This window comes from Lithobates pipiens, unplaced genomic scaffold (genome assembly GCF_037356315.1).
Source record: "Lithobates pipiens isolate NorthernLeopardFrog02 unplaced genomic scaffold, aLitPip1_a1.2 Scaffold_25, whole genome shotgun sequence".
NCBI lineage: Eukaryota > Metazoa > Chordata > Amphibia > Anura > Ranidae > Lithobates > Lithobates pipiens.
Genome location: NW_027507787.1, coordinates 235,115,735 through 235,134,095, shown reverse-complemented (window position 1 = coordinate 235,134,095; position 18,361 = coordinate 235,115,735). Strand labels below are relative to the sequence as shown.

General features: G+C 45.2%; 1 protein-coding gene across 1 annotated transcript; it reads right to left on the bottom strand.

Annotated features, from left to right (window-relative positions):
• Positions 1-50: 50 nt before the first annotated feature.
• On the bottom strand, positions 51-17,962 carry EXOSC1 (exosome component 1). Its single transcript, XM_077455677.1, has 8 exons — positions 17,815-17,962; positions 16,543-16,658; positions 16,107-16,178; positions 15,233-15,321; positions 9,528-9,561; positions 6,764-6,814; positions 4,912-4,996; positions 51-1,661 (listed from the first exon to the last, which is right to left on the bottom strand). Exons 1-8 carry the CDS (start codon positions 17,840-17,842, stop codon positions 1,555-1,557), a joined length of 582 nt encoding a protein of 193 aa, XP_077311803.1. The 5' UTR covers positions 17,843-17,962; the 3' UTR covers positions 51-1,554.
• Between the last annotated feature and the right edge of the window lie 399 nt (positions 17,963-18,361).

Sequence of the window (18,361 nt, the reverse complement as noted above, 5' to 3'; positions counted from 1 at the left end):
AAGTAATTTTCTAGCAAAAAAATACACATTTTAACTTTGGAAGAAACAAGTGTCAGAAAAAGGTTTAATCTTTAAAGTAGTTAAAACTTCCCTCAATTACAGACCAAATTTCATTCCTTTGATACAAAATGTTGGAATGTTTATAGATATCGAACAACTCAGACAATGTTGTGGAAATCTTGGTAGGCTGTCTGTTTTTTTTTTTTTTTTTTTGACAGCCGAGTGAGCAGAGAACTCTCTACACTTGTTACATGAATGAATCGGGAAATTCTGCACAGAGATCGCAGGGGCTGACTCGAGATTTTTTTTAACGATAACTCGTGCAGCTAATTGATCAAAGATCTGTCTTATATTATCCCACAACAACCAATCAGTGCTGACTTTGTGTATTTAAAAAAAAAAATGGGGGCAACACAGATACTTTGATAAATCCGGCGCATTTCACATCACATCCAAAAGAACTCAACATAAAAATAACTTTTTATGAAGGAGTCACCTGCCAGCCGTTTCTATTTCCCGGACCATCAGTTGGCAAGATTCACCAATAGCACAGTTTGCTTTCCGTCCCGTATTACACCCAGATCCAAAAACGTCATATATTGCAGATTACCAATCATTGGATGTGGCGGCTGCATGTGTTTTTTGCTTTTTTTTCCCCCCACTCTTTTCACCCAGTGATCCAGTCTGTAACACCCCCCCGTACTAGAGCGCCCCCACTCTGGACGAAGGAGCACAGCAAACAGCAGCAGTCAGTCGGGGGGGGGGGGGCAGATTTGTTAGCAGATTTGAATACACTAACAAATTGAAGCCAAACTCCACCCAACACTTAATCCAAAAAGGAGAAAATCTATTTTGATGAAACTTTTTTATAAAGGGTTTTACATAAAAAAAAAAAAAAAAAAAAAAAAAGAAGGATCATTGTATGCAACCCTGTCAACGGTAAATGGTTTGTCTCATCCCTGCAATTGATGCATTCCGCTGGAGAGCTTGTGCTATTGAAAATAAAAAAAAAAAAAAAAACAGACTTATGGGCAGGATCACCAGATGAAAATAGAAGAAAACCAACCTAAAAAAGAAAAAAGGAATGCAGCCACCACATTTAAGAACTGTTGCAATATAATACATTTTTGCTTGTGGGTTTAATACCGATTTAACATGTTAACCTCTTGTCAGCCATGTAATGCATATATGCAAAGAGGGTAGGCTTTAATACTTGCATATATGCATCACATGGCAGAGGTTTTGTGCCGACAGCACGCTTACTGAAAAAAAAGACACCCCCCCCTCCCCAAAACAGCTCTCGGTCCTTACTAATGACCAGGAGCTGGCAGGCTTGGTTCCCAATCACGTGACCGCTGACAGCCAATCACAGCAGTCATGTGATCAGCAAATCCTTCCTGCTCTCCGGGGTGTAAAGACCCCATTAATGGGACTCTGAGGCAGGGCGGGGTTATAAAACTCAAAGTTCCTTTATCTTTATCTCTCTCCCATGTACAAACCACACAGTGGTGACGGGTAGGATCAGGTGTACAGTGGTGACCACGCTTTCATTTTTTAGGTCTGCAGAAACTCCGGTTGTACGCGTGCAACCTTCCGGGGTTCCTTGATGTGCGTTTTGGGGCACTGCATCTCACACCAGCTGATCGGCACCATGGTCGCCCCTGTGGAAGCAAAAAAAACAAAAAAAAACAAACAGCCAATTAATCAATTATCACTGCTGAACAGCAACCGTCCGCCACTGCAACCAGGATTGGATATCTTGGTGGATCATGCACACCACCACGATCCAGTAATCCACAATTCATGCGGGTGCAAGCGTCTGGACCCAGAAGTCACATCTATGTGCAATGCAGAGACGCCGCACACCAACTAGCCTGATCTTAGAAAGGAAGAGCGGCCTCAGGCTTGGCTCCTCTCCTGCAACACCCCCAAGCCCCTCCCCCCGACAGATTTACAGGTTACCGGTATAGAGTTACGGAGGTGGTCTAACGGTAAAATTACATGTGTGGTGCCAGTACCGCTTACATATGCGTGCACGACTTACGCATGAGTTTGCTTGCAAAGGGATGGGAGCGCTTTACATTTTTTATTTTACTATTTATGTTTAAACTGTTCCTTTAATTATTAATTTTTTTGTTGTAACTCCCCCCCCCCCCTAAGGAATGTAAAGATCCTTTGTAATAGAAATAACTGATGACAGGTCCTCTTTATGGAGAGATCTGGGGTCAAAAAGACCCGAAATCTCGTCTTTATCTTTAACCACTTAAGCCCCGGACCAATTTGCAGCCAAAGGACCAAGCCCCTTTTTGCGATTCGGCACTGCGTCGATTTAACTGACAATTGTGCGGTCGTGCGACAGTCAGCTCCCAAACAAAATTGACGTCCTTTTTTTCCCCACAAATAGAGCTTTCTTTTGGTGGTATTTGATCACCCCAGCGGTTTTTATTTTTTGTGCTATAAACAAAAATAGAGCGACAATTTTGAAAAAAAATATTTTTTTTACCTTTTGTTATAATAAATATCCCCCCATAAATATATAAAAAAAAAATTTCCATCAGTTTAGGCCTAATTCTTCTACATATTTTTGGTAAAAAAAAAAAAAAAAAATTGCAATTAGGGATTATTGATTGGTTTGCGCAAAAGTTAATAGTGTTAACAAAATAGGGGATGGTTTTATATCATTTCTATTAATATTTTTTTTTTTTACTAGTAATTGCGGCGATCAGCGATTTTTATTCTGACTGCGACAACCTCGCAAATTTTTGACACATTTTTGGGACCATTGTCATTTATACAGCAATCAGTGCTATTTAAATGCATTGATTCCTGTGTAAATGACACTGGCAGTGAAGGCGTTAACCACTAGGGTGCAGTGTTGGTGTTCTGTATGACGTTATGTGTTTTTTTTGTAGGGGGCGTGGCCTGGCATGTGACGTCACTGATCGTCTTTCCCTATAAAAAGGGAAGAGACGATCGGTGAAGGCCACACTAGGAAGCACGGCGAGAGGTTTGTTTACACAGACCTCTCCTTGTTCTTCAGCTGTGATCCGATCGCGGGACACAAGTGGTGATCGGGGGGCGCGGTCACGGAGCTCAGGACCGGGTCGGGAGCGCGCTGCCGGCGGCGCGCTCTCGACCCATGGCTGGGCACTTAAAGAGACAGGTACGTGATTGTGCCCAGCCGTGCCATTCTGTCGACGTATATCGGCGTGAGGCGGTCCTTAAGTAGTTAAAAGCAAAATTAAGTTTTTTGACCCCGGATTTATCCATAAAGAGGACCTGTCATCTATTATTTCTATTACAAGGGGTGCTTACATTCCTTGTAATAGAAATAAAAGTGATAACAAAAAACAACAAATTAAACAGAAACAGTGAAAAAAAAAAGTAAAAAAAAAATAAATAAAAAATTACGATTTACTTCCACCCTGGACCAGAAGTGATATAGTTCCGGTCCTCCAAGGCCATCAAAGAATACCTACTCTTTGATTGCCTATAGGAGCAACCAGCCGCAAACCGTCGGATCATTTCTCGGGCGAACTAATGGAAACAGTAAGCCTGAGAAACACCAGGAAGCGGTGGGTGGGAGGCGAGGACCCTCCCCCTCCTCGCGGAGTGTTTCGGAAAGCATTCCAGCGGCTCATGAGAAAGCCAGCCACAGGATGAGAGATAATGGTACTGGGGTTAAAGCTGAGAACTATAGCTATAATCCCAGTAAACCACAATGTATATACAGTATCTCACAAAAGTGAGTACACCCCTCACATTTATGTAAATATTTTCTTCTATATTTTCATGTGACAACACTGAAGAAATGACACTTGTCTACAATGTAAAGTAGTGAGTGTACAGCTTGTATAACAGTGTACATTTGCTGTCCTCTCAAAATAACTCAACACACAGCCATTAATGTCTAAACCGCTGTCTAAACCGCTGGCAACAAAAGTGAGTACACCCTAGGTGAAAATGTCCAAATTGGGCCCAATTAGCCATTTTCTCTCCCCGGTGTCATGTGATTCGTTAGTGTTAAAAAAAAAAAAAGAATTGTTGCTCTACATAAAGATGGCCTAGGCTATAAGAAGATTGCCAAGACCCTGAAACTGAGCTGCAGCACGGTGGCCAAGACCATACAGCGGTATAATAGGACAGGTTCCACTCAGAACAGGCCTCGCCATGGTCCACCAAAGAAGTTGAGGTCACGTGCTCAGCGTCATATCCAGAGGTTGTCTTTGGGAAATAGACGTATGAGTGCTGCCAGCATTGCTGCAGAGGTTGAAGGGGTGGGGGGTCCCAGAAGGAAGTCTCTTCTAAAGATGATGTACAAGAAAACCCGCAAACAGTTTGCTGAAGACAAGCAGACTAAGGACGTGGATTACTGGAACCATGTCCTGTGGTCTGTTGAGACCAAGATAAACTTATTTGGTGTCAGATGGTGACAAGCGTGTGTGAGAAAATATATATGTGAGAAAATATAAAATGCACAATTATTATATACATAGTTGTCAGCAAGTGGTTAATAGCATTAAATTGTTTTCCCTTACCACTACTGCCAGTTGGCAGCACAGTAAGGGAGTCTCTGTACCGCTGTCCATTGAATAGAGCGATCTAATGAATGAAACTACCTTTATGAACAGTCCATTCGGTGATGGTCACCACACACACACACACACACAGAGGTGCAAAGAATTCCACTATCAGAGGTGTATGGCAGCTAAACGAAACCCAACGTGCCCATGCACATCCTGGCGTTCTGGGGTGGTGATTAGTGGCAGAAAACAAAAAAACACCCATATCTTGTGTATCTTATGATGTATGCATAGAAACATTTTACAGCACAAATGCATTCTATTGGCGTCACGCCCCCCCCCCGGCAGAGGATGCCACCTAAGACAGATCACACACACACATACATACCCGCTTCACTATGTGCGACTACTACACCCAGCTGGTTTTCTGCTGTAGTGAGCAGGTAATTGGACTGAGAATCTCCCAGGGATATCTAGAGAGGACGTCAAGGAGAATTTTCTTTCTAATGATAAATAAGCAAGTCATCACAATCTCCATTCAATCCAATGGTAAGGTTGTCCCCCAAGGTATTTTTGGCTGCCATGAATTGCAATACATCATATCACACCTCCAAAAAGTCATCCATGCAGAGGTGTTTGACAAGCAGTGATGAGGAAATATGTGGCCACCTCACCTCCTGTTTAAACCTCTAAGTGCCAAACTACTAGGCAACCACCATGTGAATTGCACACATTGTTAAATTGGTAACTTTCAGCTTTAGTGCCTACTGAACGCACAAGGGCAGCAGCAGCCCTTTCAGACTAAAGTTATCCAATGCGTGCATTAAAGCGGAGTTCCACCTGATTTAACTACTTTACATTAACAGCATTTACACACGTTAAGCGTTCTAAAATTCGAAAATTTTTCTCCTAAGGGTTGTTCTCCGGAGGGTGGTTCTCCTAAGGAGGCTTTTCAGTGGCTTTTCTGGTCTCTGCCACCCGCGGGTATGGCCGCCATTTCCGGCGGCGCACTGTCTCCTGGGAGCTATGCGTCCGTAATTCCCAGGAGTCAGTGTGGATGGCCGCTGCTCGTTCTCGTGAGATTCGCGAAACCGGAAGTGACACAAATCTCTTCGTTGCCATCACAGTGGGGCGGGCACTTCCGACGACGCCACCGGACATTGTGATGGCAACACAGAAGTTTACGCGCTCTGCGCCGTACATACTGAGCATGCGCGGGAACAAGTTTATGCGCTCCGCGCCGTACATACTGAGCATGCTGGTAGCTCAGCATCACTGTATCTAGGAACTGTATTGCTTGTGGGCTTCACATGCCCACAAGCAAGATGAAAACTGCCAGTAAGAAATTTTAAAGCTATGTTTTTCATACGAACCGGGAGATATATTTGACAAAACAAGTGAGTGTTACAGTGAAATTATATAGAGGTAAGAATTGTTTAAAACATTATGGATAGGATGCCAACGTACAGCAGATGAAAAACGTGCATGACCCTTCTGCAGTATCCTGGCATTGCACCAGTGATTAGCAGTTTCCAGTGTAAAAATAAATCTATAAATATAAAATTATATAATAATATATATATATATATATATATATATATATACACACACACACACGATTATAATATATAAAAATATAGGTTCCAGCGAGTATAACAAGCATGCTGTAGGAACACTAAGGTTTTCACCTTAATGCATTGTATGCATTTATACGAAAAACATTTTGTGCTGCATAATGCCCCCCCCCCCCCCCCATTCTTACCCGAGCCAGATCTGATCCAGCGATGTGTGCAAGAGCAGCAGCTCTCGCCGCTGTCTCACTCCTCATTGGGCAGACTGATGGCAGCAGCAGCCATTTATTCCAGTTGCCGTCAATCAAATGCTGTGCCAAGTGAGTGCGGCTCTGGAACGAGTCCACATAGGTGCCCCCATGAAAAGCGGATTTATATTAGGGGCACATGCTGAAGAGGAGGAGAGTCAGTGGGGGGCCCCAAAACAAGAGGATTGGAGCTGCTCTGTGCAAAACCATTACACATAGCAGGTAAGTATAACATGTGTTATTTACATTTTTTGTTTTTGTTTTTTTAAATATGAAGCTTTAAATGCCACTTTAAAAAGGGGATTTCAGCCATATAAAATGATAACTATCAAAGCGTACAGTGCGGTTAAGTGATTGCAGTTGTGTTGCTATCTGGAAACGGGTTCTCTATTTATATCACTTCTATCAATAAAAAGGATACAACTTTTCCCATGACGATATCTCCTGGCCGAAAACATTTGTAAACTTCAACCTAAGGAAACATTGAAAACGTTAATATCGAACAGTGTGCAAAAATAAAAGTGATTCAAAGTCTAATGCCCCATTTTACGTGGGAGTCAGAGGTCATGATTAACCTCCCTGGCGGTATGATTATTTCCGATTTCAGGTGCTGAAAGCGGTACCATTATTTAGCATTTTATATTGTAGGCCTGCAATTCTTATGCCGCGTACACACGAGCGGACTGTATGGCGTACTTAGTCCGTCATACAATCCGACGGACAGTCCGTCATACTTTCGACTGAACGGACTTGACCACACACGGATGCACAAACAGTCCGTCGAAAGCTTGCGCGATGACGTGTACAGCACGTACGACGGGACTAGAAATAGGAAGTCCAATACACAGCAATGCAACCTTCCGCCGTGTAAATCCTTTCTGGGCATGCGCCATTCTTAGTCCGTCGAACTAGCATACTGACGAGCGGATTGTCCGCTGAAACCAAAGTACGACGGACAGAATTTCGAAAAATCCGAAATACTTAGTACGCCAGACTGCACGCTGAAAAAGTCCGCTGAAGCCCACACACGAGCGGACTGTCCGCTGAAATGTGTTTCGACGGACTAAGTACGCCATACAGTCCGCCCGTGTGTATGCGGCATTAGAAATAATTCACTTAAATCTGTCCAAACAAGAGTCTAGTAGACATCCCGGGTATGATAAAATTTGAAATCATAAATTATAATTATATATACACACACACATTTCTTATAATAAAATAAATAACTATAAATAACAAATAATATAATGATAAAATTATTCAATAATGTAATCAAATAAAAAAACACTGAAATATCCAGAGTTGCAGAATTGTCGCTGTCATTACTTTTAGTGTTTGATGATGAATTTCCCCACTAATTACTATGGCTCAATTCTGTGAGTGATTCTAAATTTTATTATCGCTGTTTTCTAGCTGGTCTATAACCACTTTTGATGTAAACGGACATTTTTTGGTTGCTTTGGACAATCTCCAGTTTCCTGGCATAAAGAACAGTATTTATAATATAAAACTGCATGCAGGACACTGGAGAAACCACTGGGGACAAAGGGGATGTGTAATTACTTGATACAGTACTGTAATCTGTAAGATAACAGTATACTGTATCTATACTGTGCATTTTACCTTTTGAATTTGGCGCCGAACTCTGTCCCTGTGCGTCGCAACGCTCGCAGGGAACGGAGCCTGGTGATGTGACAGATCGAGCGGAGGACGAGCCGCTCGTACAGTGGGGGGGATATTGCTGGATCCAGGGGACAAGGTAAGTAAACCCCTCCATGGATCCAGCGATGCGGTCCCGAGTCTGGCTCGGGAATACCGCTTATGGTATTTAAATCTTACCCTGAGACAGACTCTGGAATACCGCCAGGGAGGCTATGTGACAGAGCTCAGGGGTGGAGGTAAAATTAACTCCGAGGTCCCATTGTCAGTAACCACTACACCACTGTGCTGCCCTACATACACTATCTGCATGGAGTTTGCATGTTCCCGTTGTGTTTTCAAGGGTTTCCTCCTGGTACTCTGGTTTCCTCTCATGCTCCAAAGACCTGCTAATAGGTTAAATAACTTCTAAATCAGGGGTGTCAAACTCAATTTCATTGCGGGACACATTAGCATTATGGCTGCCCTCAAAAGGGCCAGTTATATCTACAAGATGATGCATCTACTCAGATACACAGAAGTACTGAGGGGTCTGTGGCATCCAAAGTGAAGGGGGGGCGCTACGTTCACAGTGCAGGAGGGCGCGCTACGTCCAGGGTGCAGAGTTCAGGGGTGTGCCATGTACTGAGTGCAGGTGTACGTGTACATAGAGAGTAAAGGATTAAGTAGTGTGTTACATGCAGAGTTCAGAGAACAGAGTTCAGGGGTGCGCTACGTTCAGAGTGCAGGCATATGTGCAGCATAGAGAGTAAAGGGTTAAGGTGCCCTACGTCCAGAATTCAGGGGTGTGCCAAGTACAGACTGCAGGTGTATGCAGCATAGAGAGTAAAGGGTTAAAGAGGAAGTAAACCCTGATGAGTTTACTTCCTCTTTCATTCCCTGCAAAGGCAAAGCATAATGGACTACTATGCATCGCATCGCATTGCATCACATAGTAGTCCATTATGTGTCACTTACCTGACACAGGAGCCAGCGAAGTCACCGCTGTCCCCTGTAGTCCGGCGCATCCATCTTCTCGGTGGGTCTCGCAGCTCCGCCGCTGTCATTCGGCGAAGCCGCGATGACGTCACTCCCACACATGCGCACGGGAGCCAAGACGTGCGGCATCTTCGTCATAGACGATGACACGCTCAGTGCGCATGCGCGCCGCTGTCTACGGCGAATGCACCGTAGACAGCGGTGCCCGTCTTCGGTCAAATATCTCCTAAACCGTATAGGTTTGGGAGATATTTCTTGGACCTACAGGTAAGCCTTAATCTAGGCTTACCTGTAGGTCAAAGTGGTTTGTAAGGGTTTACAACCACTTTAAGTAGTGTGTTACTGCAGAGTTCAGGAATGTGCTGTGTACAGAGATATATATATATATATATATAAAACATACATATACACACACTGGAAGCAGCTTGAGGACAAGGTCTGATATGAATGTACATTATATGTAAAGTGTTGTGTACATTGTTGGCGCCATATAAACACTTGTAATAAATAATGAATACAATGCTTTGAGTTGTACAGACAGCTGTTACCTTGTCTTTTTCTGTTGCTCGGATGTCTTCCCTTCTATAAAATAGAAAAAAAAAAATATATATATATATATATATATGTCAGTAAATTGTATAATAAAATTTCAATACCCCGATTAAGAAAATCCTGATTCAAAAAAGTACAGAGTTACTAGAGCAACACTATTGCTCTGGTCACAGTATTACGAAAAAAAGAAAAAAAAAAAAAAAAAAAACAAAGGTAATAAAAAAATGTTTTACATACTGTCACCAGTGAAAACAAAAATAAATATATATATATATATATATATATATATATATATATATATATATATATATATATATATATATATATATATATATATATATATATATATGTATATGTATATATATTTTTTTCGTTTATTTAGCAAAAAAATAAACAAACCCCAGTGGTGATTAAAGCGATTGTAAAGTCTGTTTTTTTGTTCTTTTTAAAGAAAAAACAAACAAACATGTCATAGTTCCTTTTTCTGCGCAATTGATTTGCAGATCATCCTCTTCTTGGATACCTGGTCCCTCCCTCCTGATGAGTGCCCCCCCCACAGCAAGCAGCTTCTATGGGGGGTGGGGGACACCCGAGCCGAGGCTTCATGTATCCATTCAGACACATGGAGCCGCAGTTCGGTCCCGTCCCCCTCTCTCCTTATTCGCTAACCGACTTTGATTGACAGTAGCGGGAGCCAAAGGAGGGAGAGAGTCCTGGATGGCCGAGGCACTCGTGGACAACGATAGATTGAGAGGGGGCTTAGGTAAGTATTAGGGGGGCTGCTGCACACAGCAGGCTTTTTATCTTAAAGCGGAAGTAAACCCTCTCTAATAAAAAAAAAAAAAAAAACCCTGCAGCTACTAGCTCATTATGAATTACTTACTTACCTAAGATTGAAGCCCCCGAAGCGACCCTCGTCCTCCGTCGCCGCCATGATAGCGTTATAGATTATGATTATTATAATAGAGTGACATCATCGCTGCTCCAGCCAGTCACAGAGTCGGAGCAGCAATGACATCACTCCGGCGCATGCACGCGGGAGCCAACAGTGACGGCATGATCGCCTTCAATAACGGCACGCTCAGTGCGGCTGCGCCGTAGACATCGGTGCCTGTTTTTCGGGAAATATCTCCTTAATCGTGTAGGTTTAGGAGATATTTCTTGCATCTACCGGTAAGCCTTAATCTAGGCTTGCCTGTAGGTTAAAGTGGTCTGTAAGAGTTTACAACCACTTTATTGCATAGAATGCACCTTCTGCCTTTACATGAAAACTTGATCGGTTTTGAAAAAAAATTATAAGAATGTCATATGGATACAATGTTGTATGACCGCATAGTTGTCAAAGTGTGACAGCACTGAAAGCTGGCCTGGGCAGGAAGGGGGTGAAAGTGGTCAGGAATGATGGGGTTAAATGAGGATGTAAAATGGGATGGTACTGACGCAAGCTGTTAATTATATAAAAAGGGGGGGTGGGATGATCAATCCAGAGGCCAGTGGTCTATAAAAGGCCTGTGGATGGTGTAAAATAGGGGGGAATAAGTCTCTAAAATAGGCAAAAGATGGGGGATTCGATGATGATGATGAACAGTTCATAACTTAGGGCAAGCAGAAGAAAACTCCAGGAACATGCAAAGACAAAAAAGTAGAGGCGGCGCTGAAGTAAATAAATAAAAATGCATAAAAAGCTCTAACATCTGGGTAAAGTGAAGTGAGGCACATCAGAAAGTCCTGTGGGGCGAGTCTCTGCGTTTGCTGGGTTGTGGCTTTGGTTCGTTTAGCCTGGTCTCCTGCGGGTGCCGATCACTAGCTTGGTGTGTAGGCTGGAAAGCACGTGGACTGCAGCGGCGTGTGACGTCACCGGAAATGACGCAATGCGTTTCGGAGCACGCACGCTGCGCCGATGGTTTGGACAGGAGCGCTCCTTTTTTTTTTTTCATGCTCGCAAGTGCTTTTATACATTGTTTTTTTAAATGTCATACAGTTTTACTTCAGCAACGTCTCTTCCTTTGTCTTTAAATGAGGATGTACAGGCAAGGATTAGGGATGCTGCTGCAGATGCCATGATCCAAATCCTGCCACCTTTGTGAGTAGAAGACTCGGCAGGCGACTTCTACAAGAAAGCTCACAAAGGCTTTGGGTCTCTGAGATAAACAACGCCCCCCTAGGGGGAGTCTTTCAGGATGAGGATTTTGCTGCACTCCCCCCCCCCCCCTCAACCAGAACATTCTCAACTTCCTCTACCTCATATACCTGGTAATAAGGATTATGGAGAAGGGGGATTGTTTTCACTTGTGACCAGGATGATTCAAACCAGTAGGTATTCTGCAAAGCTGCTTCTGTACCTCAGCTATAGATGAGAATTCCTCCCTCGTCACAAAGGAGCTAAAAGGCAAGTTCCCCCGGATGTGGCAGAGAAACCAAAACAGGTGGAGGACAACAGAGCCGCGTGAAACACACTGACACCCTTTGGATATATTATATGGGGGTGCATCCAGGTCCCTCCTTACCTGAGGAAGGGAGTTGTGTCGCTAGTTTATGGTACCAGCAATGACTACCCCAGGGCACCATGCTGAAGGACCCTGCCAGGGGGTTCAATCTTGACTCATCAAGTCAGGCTCTGCCACCAAGGTCCTTCAGGGACTCGATTTCCCAGGTGAAGATCTGTTTAGCACCATACCCCTCTGCAAGGTAATATATTATTGTGCATGGTCCAGTGCTGACTGGCAACACTGCATGCCATGCAGGGTCCGGGTACTATTCCTCTTAAAATCCATAGGTAATGGATCCAGAAAAAAAAAAAATATATAAAAAAAAAACAAACAAACTCCTAATCCCAGAAGGAACCATTTTTCAACATAGAAGAACCCTTGAAATAGTTCTCCGGTCTCAGGGAACCCCTGCTAAAAATTTGAAATCTACAATTCATGATAAATTAGTGTGATGGTCAGTGAGAAGACGGGGGGGGGGGGGGGGGGACTTGAAACTTTTTAAACAAAGGGCCAGTTTACTGATCTTCAGATTTTAGGGGGGGCCGAACTAGGGTCATTGGGAGTAGAAAATGTCCAGGTACCCAGTGGGAGTAAAAAAAAATACCATATCATAGGTGTCGAGGAATGGTGCCCCATCCCTGGTGTCAATGGATGGAATTGTGCCCTTTTAAATGTTAGTGCCCCATCATTGGAGTCAGCGGGAGGAATAGTGCCCCATCATTGGAGTCGGCGGGAGGAATAGTGCCCCATCATAGGTGTCAGCGGGAGGAATAGTGCCCCATCATAGGTGTCAGCGGGAGGAATAGTGCCCCATCATAGGTGTCAGCGGGAGGAATAGTGCCCCATCATAGGTGTCAGCGGGAGGAATAGTGCCCCATCATAGGTGTCAGCGGGAGGAATAGTGCCCCATCATAGGTGTCAGCGGGAGGAATAGTGCCCCATCATAGGTGTCAGCGGGAGGAATAGTGCCCCATCATAGGTGTCAGCGGGAGGAATAGTGCCCCATCATTGGTGTCGGCGGGAGGAATAGTGCCCCATCATTGGTGTCAATAGGAGGAATAGTGCCCCATCATTGGTGTCAGTGGGAGGAATAGTGCCCCAAGGGACAGATAAAGGCAAGCAAAGGGCTGTAGTTTGGAGACCCCTGACCTAGGACAATAGCAAAACAACTAAAGCCTTCCTGTCTTTTCTTGCCAGTGTCCAGGTGGCAGGATATCCCTCTTATAACATGTCCTCAGGTGTATAATAAAGGAATTTGTTGTATACAACGTGCACTGGTGCAATAGTTGTAAGATTTCCTAGATATCCAGTCTCCTCCTGCTCACAGAAAATGGCTCAATTATTTTCCCAAAAGTCCACATTGAGCTTAACCCCTTGAGATCTGCAATATAGCCGTATGATGGCTACAGCGCAGACCTACTTTGCCAGGAGGCCATCAACAGACGTACTCTCCTATGCACGCTCCCCGCGTGCCCCCTGTGATCACAGAGTCAATGAGACCTGGGTAATCACAGATCGGAGTAAGGGGTTAATCTCGGCCCCTTACCACGTGATCACTGTCAGCCAATGACAGCTGATCACCTGATGTAAACAGAAGATCGGTTATCGTTTTTTTTTTCTCCTCACGCTGACAGCATGAGGAGAAAAAAAAAAGCCGATCACCGACTTCTGTGCAAGGGACATCGGTCCCGAAGAGGAAGATGCCCAGCCATCTCATCTGTGCCCACCAGTGCTGCCTGCCAGTGCCACGAATCAGTGCCCATCAGTAGGGGTGCAACGGATAGTCATCGATCCGTGATCCGAACGGGTTACCCTGTTCGTATCGGCACAGGTCGCGCTCCATGGCCTCGGCTTAGCTCCGGAGCGACAGCCATCTTGGTGCACCCGTCAGCCGTTTACAATGCGATTGTTCCGTCAAATAAAGGGGTGATCGCTTGTAAACAAACCGGCGTCATGTTGACGCCGGTTCCTCTCTCCCCTCCGTGTACAGATCTGTACAGTGGAGGGGAGAGATCGGATGGCAGCAGCGCTGTGGGCTGGATCTGTAGTACCCACAGCGCTGCTCTGTGACAATTGCAGTCACAGCCATCCCTCCATACCCTGCCATACTCGGCAAAACCCAGACATACTCAGCCAATATTACAGTGGGGGAGATTGTGTGGATATTACAGTGGGGGGGAGATTGTGTGGATATTACAGTGGGGGGGAGATGGTGTGGATATTACAGTGGGGGGGAGATGGTGTGGATATTACAGTGGGGGGGAGATGGTGTGGATATTACAGTGGGGGGGAGATGGTGTGGATATTACAGTGGGGGGAGATGGTGGATATTACAGTGGGGACTATATGATGATGGAATTTTCACAGGTTTTTGCAAATTCAATTATTTGCTGATCCAAAAAATGATCCGATCCGTGACTCTGATCCGATGCACCCCCTCCCCACCAGTGCATAACAGTGCCAATCAGTGCCACCCATCAATGCTGAGTGCCACCTATCAATGTCCAACAGTGGTGCCAATCATTGCCACCTACCAGTGCCCATCACTGCCAACTATCAGTGCAGCCTCATCAGTGCCCATCAATGCAGCCTCATCAGCGCACATCAATGAAGGAGAAAAAATACATGTTTGCAAAATTTAATAACAAAATACAAAACAGTTTTGTATTTTATTTTTTCGGTCTTCTTTAATTTTATCAAAAAATAAAAAACCCAGGAGGTGATCAAATACCACCAAAAGAAAGCTCTATTTGTGGGGGAAAAAAAAAAATGAAAAAAAATTTGTTAGGTTACAGTGTAGCATAACCGTGCAATTGTCGTTCAAAGAGTGAGAGCGCTAAAAGCTGAAAATTGGTCTGGGCAGGAGAGGGGGGTTTAGGTGCCCGGTAAGCAAGGGAATAAATTGAAATTAGAACTATTTTCTGCAAGTGGATTTTTCTCTTTCAGAAGAAAATTTCAGCCGACGCATGCAGAAAACGATGAGAAAACACTTTCCCGCTTAGAAGTTCAGGACTCCCCATGTGATTAGAGTGAGGCTTCCACATCATTGCAGTAAGGGATCTGCAATGAAGTTTGATAGAATTCATGAAAAGCTTGCCTTCAAGGGGACAGTTGATTTAAAAAAATAAAAATAAAAAAATAAAAAAAAAAAAGAAAAAAAAAAAAGGGGGGAGAAGAAGAAAAAGAAGAAGAAGGGAAGGAGTGCATCTCACCTGATTGTACCTCTAAATGTGTTTTTCAGAGCTCTGTTGCCAATAAACATGATCTGAACTTTAGCAAATCTCTGGTGTATACTCATCACCTAGGTGCAAGAGAAAACCCTTTAGAGGAATCATGAAACCAAACTGAGAAATTCACTGACTGCCACAGATCCCCTTTATAACCTCCTTGAATGGTGATACCATTAAAAGATCATGGGCGTGTAAAGCAGGGTGGATAAAAATCTTTTATTTTTATTTATTTTTAAATATCGGATTTTGGGGATTTTTATCAAATTTATTTTAATAAATAACTTTTGGAGTAAAAAATCTAAAGATAGTTTTCTTTTTAGGATACATTAATAATTTAGTTTATTTAGCATGAAATGGAGCTTAGTTACACTAGATTACCAAAAGTATTGGGACACCTGCCTTTACACGCACATGAATTTTAATGACATCCCAAGTGCCCTTTCTTTTAGGGTCCCCTTTTAACTTTATAGATATCTGCACTGTATTGTGTGCGATTGTCGGTGCCGCTCTATAGATATCTGCACTGTATTGTGTGCGATTGTCGGTGTCCCTCTATAGATAGCTGCACTGTATTGTGTGCGATTGTCGGTGTCCCTCTATAGATATCTGCACTGTATTGTGTGCGATTGTCGGTGTCCCTCTATAGATATCTGCCCTGTATTGTGTGTGATTGTCGGTGTCCCTCTATAGATATCTGCCCTGTATTGTGTGTGATTGTCGGTGCTTTGACTTTCAGTAGTAATGGGCACAATGTGCACCACCGCAGGGACTCCACATGGATAGTTCTGCCCCCAACGGACACATAGGTGCTGTGTGGTGCCCTTTATGGCAGAGCCTCTGCTGGTATACTGCTTACCTTACATGTCACAATGACACCCACATCTGGTAGAAGAAGGGAATCCGTGTCCCTCACCACAGATAACACAGACTGCAGAGGAAGAAGACAAAGAGTATTTACAAAGCTGAAACAAAAAGTTCTGAATACCGAACCAATGGGGCGGATTTACTAAAGCTGGAGAGTGCAAAATCTGGTGCAGCTGTGCATGGCAGCCAATCAGCTTCCAGGTCAGAAGGATTAGGGACAGTGGAAGAAAGGGAGGATCAAAGAAGACAGGATCAAAGAGTTTTTTTTTTTTTAAACACAAGGCAGAGAATTAACCCCTTAGGTTCTACACGTTTGGGTCTGATGTACAGCTCTGGCAGCGAAAGGGTTAAAGCAGAGCAACTGTGTGCAACCCTCAGTAAGAGAACAAGATTTCACATTTTCCCCAGTTAATCCGTTGCATACTTACCGTATCATTGTCACATGACTTAACCACGTAACCGGCGAGCGAGGCGAAGATGTAGCCGTGTTTGCAGTAGGTCCCGTGTCCTGGAGTACAATCCTCCAGACTGCACAGCCGTTCCCCTACAGAGAGAAGACACACAATGTATAAGGGGGCTCCGCCCACAAGCCACTCCCATACAGAGAGAAGAAACACTGCATAAGGGGGCTCCGCCCACACATCCACTCCCCTACAGAGAGAAGATTTCTTTATTTGCACTCCGCCCACAAAGCTGCATCATCAATGTTTACCAACATTGACTACAAATCCCAACTGCCACTGTAGGGACTGATACAGACCACGCCGGTGATCCCTCCACTCACCCCTCTCTGGGGTTCAGTTTCTCTGTATGGACCTGAGGCTGGGGGAGAACACCCCATGGGACCCCGTCCCCAAACTCTCTACAGGACCCCAACCCCTGCCCTCAACTCCCCACGGGGCCCCGATGCCTGCCCTGAGCTCCCCACGGGACTTTGACCCCTGCCCTGAGCTCCCTACAGGACCCCGAGCTAAACTGCCTACAACAGGGCCCCTCAGGTCCCTACGGGGCCCCGACCCCTGCCCTCAGCTCCCCACGGGGCCCCGACCCCTGCCCTCAGCTCCCCACGGGGCCCCTGCCCTCAGCTCCCCACGGGGCCCCTGCCCTCAGCTCCCCACAGGGCCCCTGCCCTCAACTCCCTACGGGACCCTGACCCCTGCCCTCAACTCCCCAAGGGGGACCCAATCCCTGCCCTGAGCTGAGTCCCCCACGGGACCTTGACCCTTGCTCTGAGATCCCTACAGGGCCCCGACCTGAACTCCCCACAGGACCCCGACCTGAACTCCCTACGGAGCCCCAACCCCAACGCCCCCTGGGGCCCCTGAACGCCCCGCAGGGCCCCCGACCCCAACACCCCCTGGGGTCCCTGAATGCCCCGCGGGGCCCCCGACCCGAACTGCCCGCAGAACCCCGACCTGAGCGCCTGCGGGGCCCCGACCCTGCCCTGAACTCCCTACTGGACCCCGACCTAAACTCCCTACTTGGGCCCGACCTTGCCCTGAACTCCCTACAGGACCCCGACCCCTGAACTCCCTCAATGGGGGCAAAATCTCCTCAATGTGGTCATAAACAGAACTAAAAAAATGACAACTGTTCACATCTCCAACAGCCAGAGTGAGCGCCGTTTTTCTGGGCCTATCACTTCCCCGGTGCCCCCGTGATCTCCCCCTTTCCCCTCCCTAGCCGTCTCCACCACTCACCAGGTACACACCACCTCACCGGAGCCATTGCTACCACGTGACCGACGGCACGTTGCTCTCTGAATGGGCAGCGCGGCGTTACGTGATCCAACCAGCGTCACTCATCATTGGTTGCTAAGGAAGCGCCTGAGTGCGGAGTGTAGCAAGATGGCTATGACGAAACGTCACTTCCGTTACGAAATCTGACTGGTCGCCTATTGTTTCATCAGATTTGGCAACCCGTCAGAATTGGTAACGGAAGTGACGTATCGTCATAGCCATCTTGCTACACCCTTCACTCCTTCATAGTAAGGATACACTGAGAATTGGGAAAGCGGACATCTTGTTACACCCACCGGAGTTTTTTGCATTTTACATTTATTTTTTAAGTAAAGTGAGGCTATATAGTGAAATACAGCACTTAGAACTCCGTCTGATTGGTTTGATGTTGAATTTTAAAAGCAGTGGCGAGCCTGCTAATTTCATAGATTTGCTAATCTGACAGAAGTTCGTTGCTTTTACAATTCAACATTTAACCAGTCAGACGGAGTAATAAATGACGTATTTC